The sequence below is a fragment of the Anopheles cruzii genome, chromosome 3 (assembly GCF_943734635.1).
Source record: "Anopheles cruzii chromosome 3, idAnoCruzAS_RS32_06, whole genome shotgun sequence".
In the NCBI taxonomy this organism is placed as follows: domain Eukaryota; kingdom Metazoa; phylum Arthropoda; class Insecta; order Diptera; family Culicidae; genus Anopheles; species Anopheles cruzii.
In genome coordinates, this window is record NC_069145.1 from 21,717,677 (window position 1) to 21,736,825 (window position 19,149).

The 19,149-nt window shown below is 48.6% G+C and overlaps 2 protein-coding genes across 2 annotated transcripts; both read left to right on the forward strand.

The window, feature by feature from the left end:
* Nucleotides 1-618: 618 nt before the first annotated feature.
* LOC128274992 (vesicular acetylcholine transporter) lies at nt 619-2,367 on the forward strand. Its single transcript, XM_053013356.1, has one exon. The coding sequence runs from the start codon at nt 619-621 to the stop codon at nt 2,365-2,367; it is 1,749 nt and encodes a 582-aa protein (XP_052869316.1).
* A 12,607-nt stretch (nt 2,368-14,974) lies between these two features.
* LOC128274991 (choline O-acetyltransferase) lies at nt 14,975-17,739 on the forward strand. The gene is made up of 7 exons (XM_053013355.1): nt 14,975-15,333; nt 15,404-15,581; nt 15,652-16,292; nt 16,362-16,484; nt 16,551-16,773; nt 16,973-17,173; nt 17,465-17,739. Exons 1-7 carry the CDS (start codon nt 14,975-14,977, stop codon nt 17,657-17,659), a joined length of 1,920 nt encoding a protein of 639 aa, XP_052869315.1. The 3' UTR covers nt 17,660-17,739.
* The last annotated feature ends 1,410 nt before the right edge of the window (nt 17,740-19,149 follow it).

Sequence of the window (19,149 nt, forward strand, 5' to 3'; positions counted from 1 at the left end):
AAGGAGCCGGATACGCTGCCTTATCCCGTTTTGGCTTGGCTTCGGGTTTTTGTTTTCTTTTTCTTTTCCTCTATAGCTCGCGCACCCAGTACCACCCGCAGTTACTGCAATTCCCTTGATTCCTGCCAGAAAAACAAACAGATCGAAAAAAAACAACATTCAATCGACCCAAAACAAATCAAAACAAAACGATTAAAATATTGTTTCTGTGTTCTCAAGGTTGCCGCCGCCGTCGCCATCTTGGACACCTCGGCGCGTGAACGGCATTAGTGCGTGTGCGCCCGCGCGTGTGTGTGTGTGTATGTGGGTCAGTGAAGATCGGTGAGGGATAATTGGGGTACGCGCACGCGCACCTAGCTCTTACCTATACCCCCCTGTCCCCTGTCCAACCCCTGTTCCCTGCGCCGTGTCCACTCCACTATCCAGTGATCCGATCTGAGCTGATCGCGCAGCACATTCGCGCCACCGCACGCCACACGATATGCCCCATCGGAACGCTCGGCCCGGAACGAAGCAAGCGAAGCCGACAACCCTGCCAGCCCTAACAACCCTCTAAGTCCGGGTTCCTCCAGCCGAGGATATCGTTGTGAGCGGCCGCCAGAACTAGAACCGGAAGCCATGGCACCATTACCCATCATCAACCTGGAGCCGAGCGAGGTGAAGGAGATCTTCTGGACCAAGGTGAAGGAACCGCAGTCGCAGCGCAAGCTGATCCTGGTCATCGTCTCGATCGCGCTGCTGCTGGACAATATGCTGTACATGGTGATCGTTCCGATCATACCGGACTACCTGCGCTACATCGGCACCTGGGGCCCGGAGGAGCCGTTCAATGCGAGCGCCCCGACGACGGTGTTTACGCCGCACGCGAACAATCACCACGGGCAGGACTCGGCCACCGGCATACTGTTCGCGTCGAAGGCCATCGTCCAGCTGATGGTGAACCCGTTCTCCGGTGCGCTGATCGACCGCATCGGCTACGACCTGCCGATGATGGTCGGGCTCATCATCATGTTTCTGTCCACGATGGTGTTCGCGTGTGGGCGCAGCTACAGCATGCTGTTCTTTGCCCGCTCGCTGCAGGGAGTCGGATCTGCGTTCGCCGACACGTCCGGACTGGCGATGATTGCGGATCGGTTCACCGAGGAAGCCGAGCGTACGAAAGCGCTCGGCATAGCGCTGGCCTTCATCAGCTTCGGCTGCCTGGTGGCGCCCCCGTTCGGCGGGGCCCTGTATCAGTTTGCCGGCAAGGAAGTTCCGTTCGTCATCCTGGCGCTCATCTCGCTGCTGGACGGGTTCATGCTGCTGCTGGTGATGAAACCGCTGAAGGAGCAGCTGGCCGAGCGGCAGGAAGCCCGAGCCCCGTCCGTGCCAATCTGGCGGCTCCTGATGGACCCGTACATCGCCGTCTGCGCCGGGGCACTCATGATGTCCAACGTGGCGCTCGCGTTCCTTGAGCCGACCATCTCGCTGTGGATGGAGGACAACCTCACGACGGACAACTGGAAGATCGGCATGGTGTGGCTGCCGGCGTTCTTCCCGCACGTGTTCGGCGTCATCATCACGGTCAAGATGGCCAAGCAGTACCCGGACAAGCAGTGGCTGATGGCGGCCGGTGGGCTCGCCCTCGAGGGGCTCTGCTGCTTCATCATCCCGTTCAGCTCGTCGTACATCATGCTGATGCTGCCGATCTGCGGTATCTGCTTCGGGATTGCACTGATCGACACCGCGCTGCTTCCGATGCTCGGTTACCTGGTCGACATCCGGTACGTGTCCGTGTACGGCAGCATCTACGCCATCGCCGACATCTCGTACTCGCTGGCGTACGCCATCGGGCCGATCATCGCCGGCGGGATCGTCGAAGCGATCGGTTTCACGGCGCTCAACTTCCTGATCGCCTTCTCGAACCTGCTGTACGTGCCGGTCATGTCGTACCTGCGCAACATCTACGACTTCAAGCACTTCGAGAACGAGGCCAACATCCTGATGGGTGACCCACCGACGAAGGAGTACCAAACGTACACCATGCACGACCAGCAGATGGTGGGCGAGGAGTACAAGAACCACCTCGAGTACGGGCGCGAAACGGACGACGGCGGCAACTACCAGCAGGAGACCAACATCGATCAGGGCTACTCGCAGAACGGAAGCTACCAGCAGCAGCAGCAGGGTGGCTATCAGAACTACCAGCCTGGATACCAGGAGCAGGGTGGCAGTGTGTACCAACAGCAGCAGCAGCAACAAGCGCCCCGACATCTTCCACAACAACCGCAGCCGGTCGCCAATCCGTTCCGACAAGCGGAACCGCCCGCACCGGCCCCGGCACCATCGCAACCGAGGATCTCGAATCCCTTCCGGCAGGGATTCTAAGGCTCCGGCCGTTTGTCCGGTCCGTGTTATAGGCTCACGTACGTAGGCCAGGCGTGTAACTGTGCGTTGTCCGTTGTCCGTTCGTCTGACTGACTACGCCACGCTACGTAAGCTGTTTGTTGTTTCGGGTCGATGAGAGCGCGTTATGAAATCCTAGTGTAACGGTGGAAGAAGCAGACCTACACGAGTGGGACGTATTTAGGATTAGGCTAAGGTCTTCAACCGGTACGCTCACCGGATCGGTGCGCCGCGGCTCCATCGCGGGGGTCCCTCGGTCGAATTGCATCAATATCATAGACATATCAAACCAAGCGTCACGTTCTATTCGGGTGCAAGGAGACCGCGAGGGCCCTCCCGGGGCTGAATGGCCACCGGTCAGTCAAGCGGTGGGCGCCGGCGAAGGCATATGAGTTGATTATACACAATCTCTTGCGTTCCAACCATTATCGCTAACATAAGACACAACCAAGGTAACGACACATATCAGAGCCCAGCGCTCGCCTGAATTTACCAAAAAGTGATATTATATAGTGGAAGTGTGGGAGAGTTATTGGAATGCTATATATCCCTTGTAGACCTATAAGCTGTCCAGATAGCCCGCCGTGTGGTCCACTGGCCCCCGGGATGGAAGCGTCCCGCTTCCGTTCGCGGGGCCAGCCCACGGCGTCGAAAACGGTGAGGTATCATCTTTCACGACTAGTTGTAAGAAGTTCAGTTATAAGCAGCAGTCACTCTGCACTTGTCGGCACTTGCTCTTCTTCTGCTTCATCCTCCTCTTCTTCTTCTTCTTGTACACATTCTGTTATCTCCCGTATGACGCGCCTAAACCGCCTCACACCCATTAGGAAGCAATTAAGTTACGATCGGTCACAGATGGTCACCGACCCTCTCTCGTCGAGGAGTCCAGAGTTCCAGGCGGAGGAGTTCCTCAAGAAGATGGCCCACGAAACTGCTGACTGAAAAATCTCTCATGGTATCAATTAAAATAGAACCACGGTTCGCTGCGAAAGGCCAGCAGGGTGTCCATCCCTCCCTGACCGGAGGGACGATGCTCTCGCTCGGACAGTGCGAAACACGCCACGTGCTTCGCACTCCTTTCCCGGACACGCCTGTAATATAGGACACCTACATCGTATCGTGTATTATCGTGGGCCGCTGGGCCATACTCAAAGTATTCACCGCTTCTTCGGCAAGATCCCCCGGAACAAGCGCGTAAAGGCCGTAAAAGGCTAACCGTATTTTCTGGATGTATTATACACAAATCAAAGCTTTACACGGCGCGCAACACGCGAGGTAGCTGTAGATGTTGAATGTACATTTTTTGCATCAACGTTTTCCGGTTCTCTTTTTTTTTGGCAATCACAAGCATATCACGGAACGGTTCCGGACCGAAAAAGAGCTATTTTTGGGAGAGAGAAAACAATTAGCGAAAGTAGATTGAGCAAAACAAACCACTGACTATATACAAGCGAGACCGAAACGTACTGTTCAATCCTCTGGAAGACTGGCTAATGTCCGACACTGATGTACCAATAACGAAAACGGAACGCAGATCGATTGGCAAATGACGCCGGTTTCCGGTTGGGACGAAATTGGAATCCATTTCTTGATTTTTTTAAACCATCATGTCATGAGTCAAAATGGTAAAAATCTTATATCTGTGTTTTTTGGTCTTACTCTCGACACACTCCCAGCTAACATACGCGTGACTAAATTAGCGCAAGCGCGTCTTCTTTTCAATATGCCCCCGTTAAGCCGCGTGCGCGCTCTCAGAAGCACCTAAGTGTCGTATATTGCTACTCAAGTTGAAAATCTTATTTGTACATATTATGCTGGGCTGGTTTCTGCCGCGATTGGAGCCATTCCATCCACACGAAACTGCTGCCCGGGACTCACACTAATCAACACAATTAATGCTAGTTTTTTAAGTGAACCTACGGACGGCAAAGGTCGCTACTATGGAACTGCAGGACCGACCGACGAAGGTAGGCGTTTGGGACTCGTGCATTCTGTTGAGGACGGATTTCGAAACAAAAAATAACAGGAGCCATGTACCATAGATCGAGACTCGAGAGGTCGGAAACGTCCGGGAAGTTGCTGTTGTCTCCCAACTATATCTCTAGCACTACGCCACCATATCTTTCTGTATAGTATGTTGAAGCGCACAAAATTATAATCCTCAGCAAGCAGACGATCTAGCCGTGTCTAGTCGATCTGACAAGCAATCTATTACTCTATCGTCCCATTTATAGTACAGTGTACACATCACCCACGGCAACGAAAGTTCACGATCGGTTCCGAGAGACGTTTCCGGCCGGAGCATACGAGCATCGAGCGCGCGCATTAGATAGATGGAAATTGAAAATTTAAACCGTAGTAGCATTAGCAGTAACCAACCAATCTTACGTTAGACATTCCACATGAAAAGCAATATGTACATCGGAAGAAGCAGAGAGAGCAGACGGCGAGACCGAACTAGGTAGCACGGAACCCTCCTTTCTTGGCCGTACGTTCATTTTACTGCAACTTAGTGAAGTACGATTGGTAAATTCATTCAAACCCAAAACGAAACGAAAAACTGTGCCTAGCTGTTGATCAACAAAAACTGCAAATCTTGAGCACCTGTTTAGCACCAATCTGCAGTTTGTTCTGCTGCGCCCTCTGACGCTTCCTTGGCTCCTGTTTTAAACGGCCGTAATTTGCTCGAACCTTAACCTAATCTGAATTGTTTCGCAGCTTCAATCATCTGTGGTATCCTAACAAAAGCTTTTAATAACACGTAACGAGAGCGAAGTATGAGACACAACATCCATCTGTACACTGAATCCAGAGTAACACAGCACACAAATAGATGTTCTTCAAGTGTTATCGTTCAATCATTCGGAGTACCGAATGACCGTGGGCTGAAGATGTAACTGCTGGCATAATCTGCAAAATCTGTATCGTTGTATGTGCGTTTTCAGTATCGGTAAGAGTGAGCTGGAGGGTAGTGAGCATGCTCCTGACAGACCACACGGCAAGGAGGAAAAGTATTAAAAATACTCTAAGATTAACGATATTAAAAGCAAATCCAAGTGAGTAACAGTAACAGAAGACAGACCTATATCCCCCCCAGCATTATTGTATGTAGTTTGTAGTGACGAACCAAAAGAGAGAAAAAACGACACTTGTTAGCATGCAAAGTTCTAGTTAATATGTATAGTGAAATGAAAACAAATAGTCTGTGCAGAATCCCCAAACTTCTCAGCACATTGAGCTTTAACTGATGGATTGGTTACTATTTTGTTACTATTCAATAAAATTTTCTCAAGATGTTAGACTACTTTCGTGCAGCTTTGAAATAGTAGGAACAGATTGAAACAGGAACAGTATTTTTCGTCGGTAAACTGTTACATTCGACTATCAACCATCATCATGACCTGTGTAAAGTGATTAATTTCCACATGCATGTTTTAAACACGCTGTCAAGGTTAGTTCTATTGTTGACCGTCTACCTAATAGTTTCATTTCGTTTTACGAAAAAGTGCGTAATGTGCGAAGTTATACGACGAAACACCTTATCCTTCACGCTCTGTACATATCTCGTTAGAGTTTGACGAAAACACGGAACTATCAATGCAAATATGAAATCGTTAGCTGGGTGGTTCGTTGCTTCACAACGCTTGTGTGCAGCCCCCCCAAAAACCGATGCCGGGCAATGTGTAATACTTTACTTCCAGCCGACATCCAGACTGGTTTGGCGAAGGTGAAAACTGTTAGTGTAACAAAACAATGTACTGTTCGAAATGTGTAATTTAGTTTGAACTATACTGGCAAGGAATGTAGACCAATGCACTCAACTCAACAAACAGTTCAAACTACCATTGAGTTCGAATCGGATTGTAAAGGTTACAGACTATCCTCAAGCTTAATTACTAACGCTCTCATTGTGACCTAGCATCTCGCAAGGAGATGGTTAAACTAATTTCAATGTTATACATTTAAGAGTGGCAAGGAACCAAGCAAGTTATTTTTCTCCAACGGCCAGCCAACATATGTAACCGATCGGCGCTGGTGATTTCCGTTGCGAATCGTGTAGCAAATAATTTAAGCATAATATAAAACGTGTAATCAATTTGCAGCAATCAGTTGCGCTTTGGCGAATGCGCTAAACTTCTACCAAATGGGGGTTTAATGAAAATAGCACACAAAACTTGTTTCGTTGCCGTATCGTGTATGCTTGAAAAATGTTCGTTTGATCGCCAGAGAACGGCGACCGGATGATAGGAAGTTTACAAAGCAAAATGAACCAGACAGCAAGAAGCAACGTAAACGTTGCAAATGCAAAAAACAAAGTAGAATACAAAATGTATAAGTAAAACCGTTTGAGTAAGTATGGAAATACATATCGACCCACCATTCGCTCGCTCCCAATTTTAGCAATTATCGACGATAAGCAACCGAACAGAACTGACACTGTTCATCAACAGCACAGGATGAGGATATGAGAATCAATGAAATATACAAATATTACACTATACACCAGTATCGGAACCAGTGGACGAGAGTCAAGCAACCCCCAGAACTTACATGGAAGGTAACAAATGTGTATCAAAACAGAGAAGCATAGTTAAGCACCGGCAGAAAGCAGTATGTAAAGAAAAACCTACCATTAACTTCAATACTCTACACCATCATGAAACGGTTTGTTTTCTCGAAAACCCAAAACAATAATAGAAAAAGACATTGTTACAGCACAGATCAAACGAAATGCCACAACTTTGTTTTACCAAGACTGGCAAGCGGAGAAGGGAGAGAAGCAACAATTAAAGTAACAAAAATAAGCACCATATAATGCAGCAGAATGCTAGTCACGTTCTAGAAAAACCTGAAAAAACAATAGATGCACACAGTAAACATATCAATGAAATCCGTTCTCGAAAGCAAACCGAAAGCATATCAAGTATTCTTAGTGAGCCGTAGCGACAGCAAACACAGAAACTAACAAATTGAGAAACTTCTATTGATGATAGTTGTATTTAATGGTTGAATCGATTTCAAACACGGTCAGGTTTACCGACATACATACACGGAACATTGTCAGGCGCATTGGAAGGATAGAGAGACATAGGTAGAGAGAGAGCGAGGCGTAGAGCGAGGGAGAGTACAATTTCGAATAATCTGGGAAGATGGCAAAGGGCAGCAGAAGCATTGAGAAAACTCCGACGAAAAGCGCGAGTTGTACTGAGACAGTGTGGCCAGAAGGACAATGTAATACGGCGATGGTAATAAACGGAAATAAATATATTTAGTTCAACATGAAAGTGCTACTGTGCGATGATAGATTTTTCTTCTTACTTACTACTCTTCTAATTTCATCACCAAACCTACGTAATTCACATTTATTCCGACGTTGCACCCTGCTGCAGGCAGGATTGAACCTGTGCAAACTTCCTCAAATCGTTCACCTTACTCATTAAGCCTTTCAGTGCCCTGTCGGGATCACCAGCGCCCAGCTTATGGGAACTTTCCAATCAGAAGAAAATACTGTGCGGTAGTTAAACTGGATTCGTTGAAGGAAGTCAAATGTCCAAGCCACTTGCTGCCTCTGGATATGAATAAATTAAAACGAAACAGGGGAATCTTTTCTGTAGCCGGAAACCTTTCGAGCTGCGCCACCCGAAGATTCTGCCAGCTTCCGGTTTGTGAGGCAGGAAAAGGACCGCACAAAAAACTGGTGTCTCATCCTATCGCGCCACGACATCGTTAAATAAAGATAAATAATTATAAATTGGACTTTAATTAGAATCGGTGCTGCGGCCTTCCGGTTAGGTTCGTTCCCGCGGCACAATTAAGGCTAGTAATTCGGTTCGGACAATACCAACAACAGCAGCAGCAACAAGCCGAAACCAATCGATCATAGCCGCTTGCATATCGCCACAATTGGCGACACGTGTCCGTTCGGTCTGCTCGGTTTCGTGGCGAGGTTGTTAGGCCACACTCAGCAATGCTTAACCCCTTCGAACAAGCGAACGGAACAAATCCGATTGTGTCACACCATTAGTGTTCCGGCCGTGCAAACGCGGCAACAGGATAACGATAAACAATGGGGCACACAACAATGGGCACACCCTTCTGCTGGCACGTGGCGTCCGCCCGACCGCCCGCCCGTCACGCCACCCGCCAGATAAGGAGCAATAGGGGAGCGCATTTGAAATGTTTCGATTCGTTGTACGAACGGCTGATTATCTTATTGTAATTATGGCACCGTGTAGAAGTCAAGAGGAAAGTCCCCGACTATCGCTTGCGATGTGGTGCGACTGCCAAAAAACGCCTTTCAGGCGACGGGACCACACGCCAATTTTGTAGCATAATTATTGGGGTGGTAATGTCCCAGGAAGTTGGGTCGGTTGGGGTAAAGTTTTTGTTGTAATCTCATCTTCGACAACACCTACAAGCGGAACATCGTTCGGGGGTCAAGTAACCTTGCAGTGGATGACCTATTTTGGGTGGAATTAAAGTAATTTCACAATAGATAGAAAAATTGCGTCAAACTCAGGTCCTTCCGGTTAAGTGTCCTTCCGGCTCTAAAAAACTGTCTCCCATCTTCATTATCCAATTTATAGCACTACGTAGCATGCATAGCCCACCTCTCGGGGTGTTAGTCCTGGCCACTAGCAGCGCTGGTCGCCATCCTGCCGTGTGATCCGTGCGCATGTATGTGTGCGAAAATTGAATTACATTTAACACGGTTCGGTTCTATTAACGCCATTAGGTTTGTTGGGTTTAGCTCGTCGCCGTCCCTACGAGAATCTAGGGTCCGAGGTGCCCGACGCCAGCAACTCCAGCAACTCTAGCCATGCTATAGAATGTCCTCATCGGTCGGCAGGTTGGAAGGAAATCATTTTTAACACCGCCCAGCTAATTGAATTTACTGTCATGCATGATTTTTAATTGGACACGGTTGGCTTTTTTCGCTAACTAAACCGCCGCGCACCGAATTATTAGTCGATCTGGTTAGCCCCTGGTTAAGGTACATCGGCAAAGCGACGGATTGAAATGTTTAAAGCTAGACTTTGAGCAGCATAAACATAAACATATTCAAGGGCTAGAGAAATGTAACGCCCATCATTAATATAAATGAATAGTCCATCAAGCCCTTTCCCATTATTTATGTTCAACTTCCCTAAAACGAATAATTCATATTCCGTTCGAAAGTGTACCTTCAAGCTTATTACCGGTTTGTGAAAAATCGGTCACCTCGCGAGCTGCATGACCATCAATCGGATAGCAGTGGAACTAGACACTGTGGCATCATTAAGACAGATGAAACAACAAAACCATTATCCCGGAAGCGCAATGGAACTGTGGTGTTTCAAACGAGGTTGGCAGCACGTTACGACCACTCCACGATTTATTTCGCTGGTCCACCTAGCGTTGGTGGGTCGGAGTCCCGACAGCAACATGAAAGCGAAACATGGATGCTGACAGCCCCGTGCCAGACGTGAAAGTATGTACGTGCCACGCGAACTGGTAGTAAAACCTACCTTCGTGTGGCCGCGTCTTTGGGCAACAATATCTTAATTAACTCTAATGGAATCCGTACGTTGGCTACAGTGCCGTAGGGCACGTGGCAAGTCCTCCGCAGCTGGCAGAAAAAAAAATGCATGAAAAGCGGATTCCCGTTCGTGTATCGTCTTCGGAAGGGCGCAAGAAAAATGGGATGCCAATGAAAAACTAACTTTCTTATATCCGGATCTGGGGAGGTTTCGTTCTGCTAACCATTTCAGCGGAGGAGTGGAATTTTGGGTTCTTCCTTTACGTCTGGATCGTAAATAATGCTGAGTGTTTTGATACTCAGGTAGCTACAGCAACAGTGGATTTTGTTGTGAAATGTAGTGTACTGAAATAACACTCATCTAAAACTCAGACCTACTACTCGTTTGGTAAAAACGGACGAAAAGTGCGATATTTAATGCATTTATTCCATAAATCTATCGACTTAAATAACGTTGGGAATATTCTGCAAGATGGCAGGTACTAGAGGCCAATCTATTTGGTGTATGGGTTTTTGGAATGGTTTAGTACAAATAAAACCCCCGTGTTTGTGACGTTCATTATTGATTTCTCATTGAAAAAGCTGATCCCTCATCAGCCCCGAATTAACTTACTTTGGAATCCTCTATCCTTTTCATCAACTAATGTTATTTTTTCATGGTTGTAAATCGGTTTTAAAGCTTGCTTCCGATTCACGGAACACATTAAAGAGAGAACGGTCTCCTCGGGCAAAAACTTGTAAGCCCCCATGCCCGAACTACATCGACAGCATAAACAACATCTACATCAATGAAATACAACCCCGGGCCCGACCTGGTTACGGAGTTAACGGCCACGAGCGGTTGCCGGAACAGGTAATCATGCTCACCCCGGAGGCGGCAAAGAAGGGACTTACTCTAGCTTTTAACAGCCTCTCACAGCTCCTTTAAACAGCACAAATTATATCTGGTTTCGGCGGAGCCGTTCGAGAGAAAATAACATGCCTGAAGCGAACATTTTTAAGTTATGTACTCCAAGACCGTTGCATATGCATTAAAAACGCCCAGATGCCAGTGCATTAGTTTTGGAGCAAAAGTAAAATACTTTTCACTAAGTTTGAAGCAAACACGTAAACGTAAAGGCAACGATCAAAAACCTACTCTAAATGTGAAATATAGTTAACGCCGTCCATATATAAATAATGATACGGCAGCCCACCTCACTAACTACTGGCATCAAGCCAAATTGAAAGGCACGATGGAAAGTGTATTACTTCATCCAATGCGGACGAGGAAAAAGGCCTTTCGCCAGGAAAGGTCGACGGCTTCCGGGCACGGCGGTCTATCAAATTTAGGTATTCCATCTAACGGCGCTGGATCGGATATCTCGGCCAGAATTGCGCTCCAGTTTCACGTTTCCAGTTTCCCCGACAGAGGGCAACTGGTGAATACGGTGCGTCTATTTGCCGTACCTGCCCGTACACGTGTCGTAAATGAGCTAAAAGACGAGGGGATGTTTGCGTTTGCGCGAACGTACATCGAACACGGGGTAACGGTAAATATGTGTAGCCAGTTATCCTGGAAAATGCGTACCGAGAGTCCACAGAAGCCGAGCAGGAGCAACGTTATTTTAAAGCCTACACCAGCAGCGGTTTTAGACGAGTTTTGTCCTATTGAACATAACTGCTAATTTGCTATCGTTTTTCTTAATGCTGGTAGTTCAGTTTTCGTTTATGCAGAAGTGACCTTAAAGGTCACTATGAGATGAAAATTAACGAAGGAAGAAAAAATCAGGACATTATTTGTTATTAATTTAATGTAGAATTCCTTTTTAATTGATTTTTAAACGGAACATTAATAGATTTATTACATTTTGTTAACTAAACTTAAACAACTTAAGTTTTGCTTGAAATCAAAACTTGACTGTCCGAAAGACATTCGTCAGTGAAGAGGAACACAAATCCTAAAAACCCCTATAATGGCGCATCCTTCTGGCGAAGTCTTTAAAGAACGAGCGATAAGTTTCGTTTCACTAAATTGCATTTTCCCAGCACTTCATTTTAACTACCCCGATCCGAATCAATCGATCGCCGATTGCCCCTACTCCACAGTCCGCACAGAACGGCCAGTAGTGCCAGTAGTGTTCTTTAAATTGGGTGTCCTTCAACAAAACAAAATTCGCTTCCGATGGCCGAATTTCCGCATTTTCTGCTCGCTTGAAACGAACAATTGCAGAACAGACATAAGGCGAGCGGAATCAAAGCCGAGCCAAAGCAAGCGAAAAATACGCGTATCGGGCAGGTTGCGCCTGGAAAAAAATTGTAAACGAAGAAAAGAGGGAAAAACCGGTTGAACTCGATACCTTCCGGTTCACATCCCGTCCTATTCTTCTGGAGATGTCCTTGCCGGTGCCGGTGGTACCGGTAGCTAGTGGGTTTCTTCAGAAGTACAGATCCCAGAAATTGCTCGAGTACCCTTGATTGCGCCCGGTTCGCAGCCCGGAAACTGACTCTCCCATCGAAAAGGCGGCGGCGGCAGTCTGTGGCCACGCTGCAGAACCGCTTCAAGGGGGCCTGCTGCTCACCGGAAACAGATTAAAGCTGATAGTACACGTCGACGAAATAAAAAGTGGCCACCCATGGGAGGGGTCATGTGAGATTTTACAATGTGAGGCTCGAGAGGTTGCTTTTCGCCCGACACAACCAGTAGACAGCCCAGGCGCACGGTGCACAGCATTGGTGGTAAAACTTTTCCATCTTTTCTCGCTGCATTTGAAGGGCTTGCTTGGTGCGGCTGTCGTTGGGCTAACCGTAATAAAGAAATCCCGGGCGGATCAAGCCCCATTACCAGGGCTATCGGGAAGAGAAAATTCAATCACCCTATAACATGCCACATCCTCATCAACGAGCTTTAACCTAACGAAGTTTCCTCACGCAGACAAACTTTGATGCTGCAAGAAGCATACAAAAAAAAACGCACACACAACTGCGCCACTTGGGAACTACAATAGACAGACGGACCGGAAGACCTTGGCACACAGTTCGCACTAACTTTTGGTTTTAGGAGGATTGTGTTTCATTACATACGCTGGTGTGATGCTTTTAGACTATAAAAGAAAACCGTCCAGTCAATGGAGAGAACAGATTAAAGCTGATTTCGTTCGTAGTTGAGGCAGCGTATTTCACGTACATCACGTTCAAGAAAATATACCAAAACCAAAATTATCATTAAAATGAATATTAATTAACTAGCAGATCCCGGCGCGCGTCGCTGCGCCTCATTTCATCTTTATTTCTCGATTGGGAGGCGTTTTAGAGGACTTCTTGGTGGGGTATCCGAACAGCTTCGCTTTTCGCTTCCCGTTACTCATACTTTTCAAACGATCGGGCTTCCCGGTGACGTATTCGTTCAATTTCCCTTCCCGCCTCCCGTTACTCCTCCGTTTCCCGGTGACGTATCCGATCGGCTTCCCGTTGCATACATGTCAAAACTCGCACCACCTGAGTTTGGCTGAAATTGCTTGAAAATTATCCGAGCTTTGCTGACATTAACCCAGATTTTGTATGGGTTAATGCCCCTCTCCCTTTAAACCCCTCCCTTCTTTACAAAAAGGGTCTTTGTAAAGAGGGGAGGGGTTTCAAACATTTACCAGAACATTTCCCCTTCCCCAAAACTCCCGCCTGCCGAGTTTGGTTCGATTTGCTCGAAAACGTTAGTATGGGATGTTACGGTACGTTACGTTTGTATGGGAGCCCCCCCTCCCCGGCGGTGTAGGAGGGTCAAACTTTCCTATTCACAATCCGGGGTCACAAAACTACGCTGTGCAAAATTTCACGCGGATTGGTTCAGTAGTTTTGGAGAAAATGCGGTACAGACAGACAGACAGACAAACAACCATTTTTATATATATAGATACTGTAAAAAATACAGCGTGTGAAATTAAGTTAGCGCTGCGATTAATACGCACAGCGATATGCTTCCAACAGGTCGACTTTCGGGTGGATGAGTAAGTGTCTACCACGGCTTACCTACACCGTTTCTGGCTAAGCACAGCAGGTGAAAAAACGTGGCTAAATATGCCCCAAAACGGAGCTACATTCAACGGAGGCATCCTCTAATGCTCTTCAAAGAAACGGCCAATCCTAGACGGAGGCCAGCCCCCTGCGGTGGTCCGGCGAGATAAATAAAAACCACCCTTCGGGTAGCGACGAAGGTGATAGATTCATTCATTCGTTCGCCAAGGTGAAACCACTACGCTTCACTACCGGAGGGAAACCGAAACGGCACCGCTGGGACCGCCCGCGATGCGTTTCATAAAGCAAACAATTTCAGGGCACGTCACCTGCAACGATTTCATCCGTCAGTTGGTGGTACCCAGCGGGATATATCCCCGACCACCGGACCGGGGGGTGATGGTCCATGAAGAACCACCATTCAGACACGGGCCCCAGCAGTGGAACTCTTCCACACTGCTCTACAATAAGCGCTACAATCGAATGAGCAGCTTCCGTAGGGTGGTTCGAAAACAAAAAGTACACTTGAAAATTGCACCATGCATGCATTCTCTCTGGTAGATGTTATCATTTCGATGGGTTCAACATGGCTAGGTCCTACGACAAACGGAATAGGCTTATGGGTTTATTTCCTTTCGATAGGGTTTGGCCTAAACTACACGCACGCGTTGCATAAATAAATGACGATAATCAATCTCTGCATTTTCCGACGACTATATCAATTTCGTTGCACGGTTTCATTCAAAACATCCATGATCATCCACTTCGTGACATCCCACTTCGCCGAACATCACGAATCGAACGCGCATTGCATCTCCCAAGGATGGAAAGACTCCATACTGCAGTTGCCGAAGAAATGGCTGTCGACATCGGAGGCGACGGACGAATTTGGATTCCCCCAGGTGAGCGCCGATAGGCTAGTGTGTCACGCGCCCGAAATGGAGCCCTTGCAGCCTTCCCAGCCCTGGGCAACCGAAACATCGTAACGACCGGTTTCATTTCGCAAAAGCGTTGAACCAAGAGAAGATACTAAATGTCGGCCCCTGTTCTGAATGTTGCTTTTCGCTACCATCCTCGCAGATGCTTCCGAAGGTCCCCGTCCCGACGTTGGAGCAAACGATGGCCGAGTACCTGCGGGTGCTGCAGCCGATAGTCACCCCGCAGCAGCACGATCGGACCAAGGCGATCATTAAGCAGTTCAGCGCCACCATCGGACCGTCGCTCCAGGAGTACCTGCAGCAGAGGCGCGACGCCGAGGACAACTGGGCGTACCATTACTGGCTGAACGACATGTATCTCGACAATCCGCTCGCCTTGCCGATCAATTCGAACCCGGGCATGGTGATGCCACCGCGTAAATTCACCACCGTGAACGATCTGGCCCGCTTCGCGGCGCAACTGATCGACCAGCTGATGGATCACAAGGAAATGCTCGAAGGGTAGGTCCACTTTACGTCACAACTCCACGTCCGGAGTTCTGGTATGATCAAACCGTGTTTTCAACTCTAGCGGCGGCCTAAAGCAGGAACGTGCTACATCTCGTGAGAAGGGGCAGCCACTGTGCATGGCACAGTACTACCGGCTCCTGGGATCCTGCCGACGACCGGGGAATCCGCGCGACAGTCAGTACCTACCACCAGGCGGTGAGCAGAGCGATGCCCATGTTGTAATTTGCTGCCGCAAGCACGTGAGTTACTCCTGAAAACCTCGTAGCGAAGCCGAGACTCTCTTTTACTCCACTCCCGACTCCACTTCAGATGTACTGCCTGCCGGTGAAGGCGGGCGATCGTGGCCGCTTGAACGACAACGAGCTCACCGCTCAGCTGCTCCACATCCTTAACGAGGCACCCTGTCTGTCGGAACCGGCGGGCACGGTCGGTATCCTTACCGCGGATTCGCGCCTAAAATGGGCCGCTGATAGGGAGATGCTGCTGCTCGAGGAAGGCAACGCACGCAACATCGAGCTGATTGAGACGGCCCTGGTGGTGATCTGCATCGACGAACCGCTCCCGCTAACGTACAATGCGCGCGGCTTCAATGGGTCACCGGCCGGGGCACACTACGCCGGCGGTCGGGACGAGAGCAACATGGCGCAGGAAATGATTCACGGCGGCGGCAGCTCTTACAACACGGCCAACCGGTGGTTCGACAAGACGATGCAGCTGATCATTTGCAACGATGGCACGTGGGGTCTCTGCTACGAGCACTCGCCGTCGGAGGGAATCGCCGTCGTGCAGCTGCTCGAGGGCATTCTCAAGAAGATCGACGAAGCCCCGGCCAAGGAGGCGGGACAGTTGCAGCTCCAACAATCGCATCTGCCCCCACCGGAGCGCTTGGAGTGGATCGTACGGGCCGAAATACAGCAGCGACTGCAGGAGGTGGCGCGGACCGTCGACAGGCAAGGAACGGCTATACGTTCTCCTATGGCCGATCTATCTCAAGGTCCTTTGGTATTCCCGTTTCGCAGGCGCATTGAAGATCTCGATTTTTACGTCTACCGCTACAAGCCGTACGGGAAGAACTTCATCAAAGCGTGCCAGGTCAGCCCGGACGTGTTCATTCAGCTGGCGCTACAGCTGGCGTACTACAAGTAAGGGCAAATGGCGCGGCACTCTGGAGAGCTCCGTGGTACTAACCGCTCACTTCCTCTCCACAGGCTCTACGGGCACCTGGTTAGCACATACGAAAGTGCCTCTACGCGGCGGTTCCGGCTGGGGCGGGTCGACTGCATCCGGTCCGCGAGCCAGGAAGCGCTGGAGTGGTCCAAAGCGATGTGCCAGGGCGAGGGCCCGAACGTAACGCTCGAGAGCGACAAGGAGGACGACTACAGCGCCGAAGCCGCAGCGGATGTGAAAAAAGTAACTTTCAGTATATACAGTGTATGTAAGGCCAATGCAACCAATTCGCTCTGTCCCAAAGCCCCACTGCACCCCCCGGTCCGGATCCCGATCCCAAGATCCGTGTTCATACGAAAAATTTAAACAAAACAAGTTCTACTTCCATCCACTGGTTCGCCGACTGGAGCCTTCACTTACCGATGTGTCCATTTGTTCGCTTTTCTTTACCGTCACCCGACAGAGAGACCACCTCAGGGAGCTGTTCCGCTGTGCCGCGGCGCGCCAGACCGAAGTCATGGTGCAGAACATTCTCGGCTACGGTATCGACATTCACCTGCTGGGGCTGCGGGAGGCGTGCCGCGAACGGGAGGGCACCCTGCACGAGCTGTTTACCGATGAGTGCTATAAGATTGCTAACTGTTTTCTTCTCTCCACCAGCCAGGTCAGGTCTGCTTAGTCGGATTCCGGGCCCCAGATTGCCCGTCCGTTGTTGAGAGCGCACAACATGCACACGCACTATCGATTCCGATCCTCACGATCCTGCACCTGCACTCCGCACAACGTGACATGCACACCTGCACAAGCACTTCTACTGCACGGCCACTGCAGCACCCAGGGGGTTTTCACGGGGCCGGTTCTTCCTGACGGCCAACAGACGCCCTTTTGGCTACGATTACGGGAATCTCAGGTTATGGGACTTATGACCTAATACTTTCAGTGCTTCTTCCTACAGGTCGCCTGCTCCACGAACAGCTTCATGGGGTACGGTCCGGTAACGCCGCACGGTTACGGTGCCTCGTACAATCCGCACCCGAACGAGATCATCTTCTGCCTGTCGGCCTTCTTCACGTCGGATAAGACGAGCGCTTCACGCTTCGCCCGCTCACTGCAGGACTCGCTCGACGCAATGCGTGACCTGCTGTCGTAGGCTGGTTTCACTGCCTGCCGCCACACCACGTCTCTCATTCAGGAAAAAACGACACTTCTTCTACTTCTCCCATATCGTCGGTGGCCTTAAATGAGGATGAAATATGCGACAAAGAAAAACTACAGAAAAGCGCAAACCGCAGAACGAACAAGCACAATAGTTTGTATAGCAAAGAAAAGGTAACAACATATCAGTAACGAAACATATCAGTTTTATCTACAGTCTGTGGAACTGTTCTCGAGGCGCGGGTCAAACTGTGCCGATCCTCCTGAAGGATCGGTACGACCGTCATTCGGGGCAACCGAAGAAACGAAAACATATCATTAGCCTGTAAGTTGAACCAAAAGTGGAAACGGAAACATATCGCGTGTACCCACGAGGACATGCCAGTACTTAGTCTGATAGTATGTAACCATAATACCAATAGGCCCTCTGTATTGGGCGTGCTCGGTGTTGGAATTGGCTAACCTCCAGTTTTGTGCGTAGCGATCTAGTCAATTGAATCCGGGCATCGCTGGCCACGCATAAACTTAATCGCCAGCTTTCTAACCGGATCCCGGTAGCGTGTAGCAGCAATATGTATTTTACCGCTTTACCAAACATATCAGTAAAACGCCACAAAAACCGTGCCCTACATTTGGGAATCGGCGCCGATTGAAATGAGTGATGTTGTGTATTGGGTTGCAATAAAAGCACTATTACTAGGTTGTGTTTGCATCACTTGTTCTGAACGTATACCACGATGTTGTTGATGTTTAAAAGTTAAAATCTATTTGAAAAACCTCCCACCATTAACACGACGGGATATTATCGTAAAAAGCTTTAAGCTCTGTTCACATGAAGGCAACATTATTTATACGTAGTTTCATTGTGTTAAACTAAAGTTTCAAAAACTGAACCATTATTTGTGAATTGTTGTTAAACTGGCCGACTGTATTGAGCTCATATTTAATGTTGTTCTTTAAATTTTAACGTACATGCATTTAAAAATTGTTCGAAAGGCAATTGCCAGAGGTAGTAGCTGTCTAGTTAAACTTGCATAAAAAGCTGGCATTTGATGTCTACGAATCGTTTTGTCTTGTTGCAGCTGTTACTTTAGACGAATAGTATAAGCTTAAATTAAGTTCCTGTTGAGTGCATTGCACAAGGATATCGGCCGTTGAGATAAACAACTGCGCTTACTAGCAACGATCATTTTCCTCACACATATTGGCGTGTTAGTTTGATTCATTGCGTTCCTATGAACATAACTAAATTAAGACACACCAAATTGCCGAGTGCATCACTCCCACGAGGACCAAACCTCGCGCGAGTCCGATGAACGCCCGCACAGTATATCTTGTCCAATAACCATTAGGCGTGTAGAAACTGTACAACAGTAACAGGGGCGTGCTGGTAGATCTATTGTAATCAATTATCCATTGTAAACTGTATCGCCATTCCTTCGATGGCCTTTACAAAGTCATCTCCAGCATGTCGTGAATCGCAGT

Bases quoted from the DNA above. Each gene is read 5' to 3' on its own strand.
- LOC128274992 (XM_053013356.1), top strand. From the start codon at position 619: ATGGCACCATTACCCATCATCAACCTGGAGCCGAGCGAGGTGAAGGAG.
- LOC128274991 (XM_053013355.1), top strand. From the start codon at position 14,975: ATGCTTCCGAAGGTCCCCGTCCCGACGTTGGAGCAAACGATGGCCGAG. The intron at 16,774-16,972 runs GTATGTAAGGCC...GTCACCCGACAG, and splicing joins TAACTTTCAGTATATACAGT to AGAGACCACCTCAGGGAGCT. The intron at 17,174-17,464 runs GTCAGGTCTGCT...TTCTTCCTACAG, and splicing joins TTCTTCTCTCCACCAGCCAG to GTCGCCTGCTCCACGAACAG.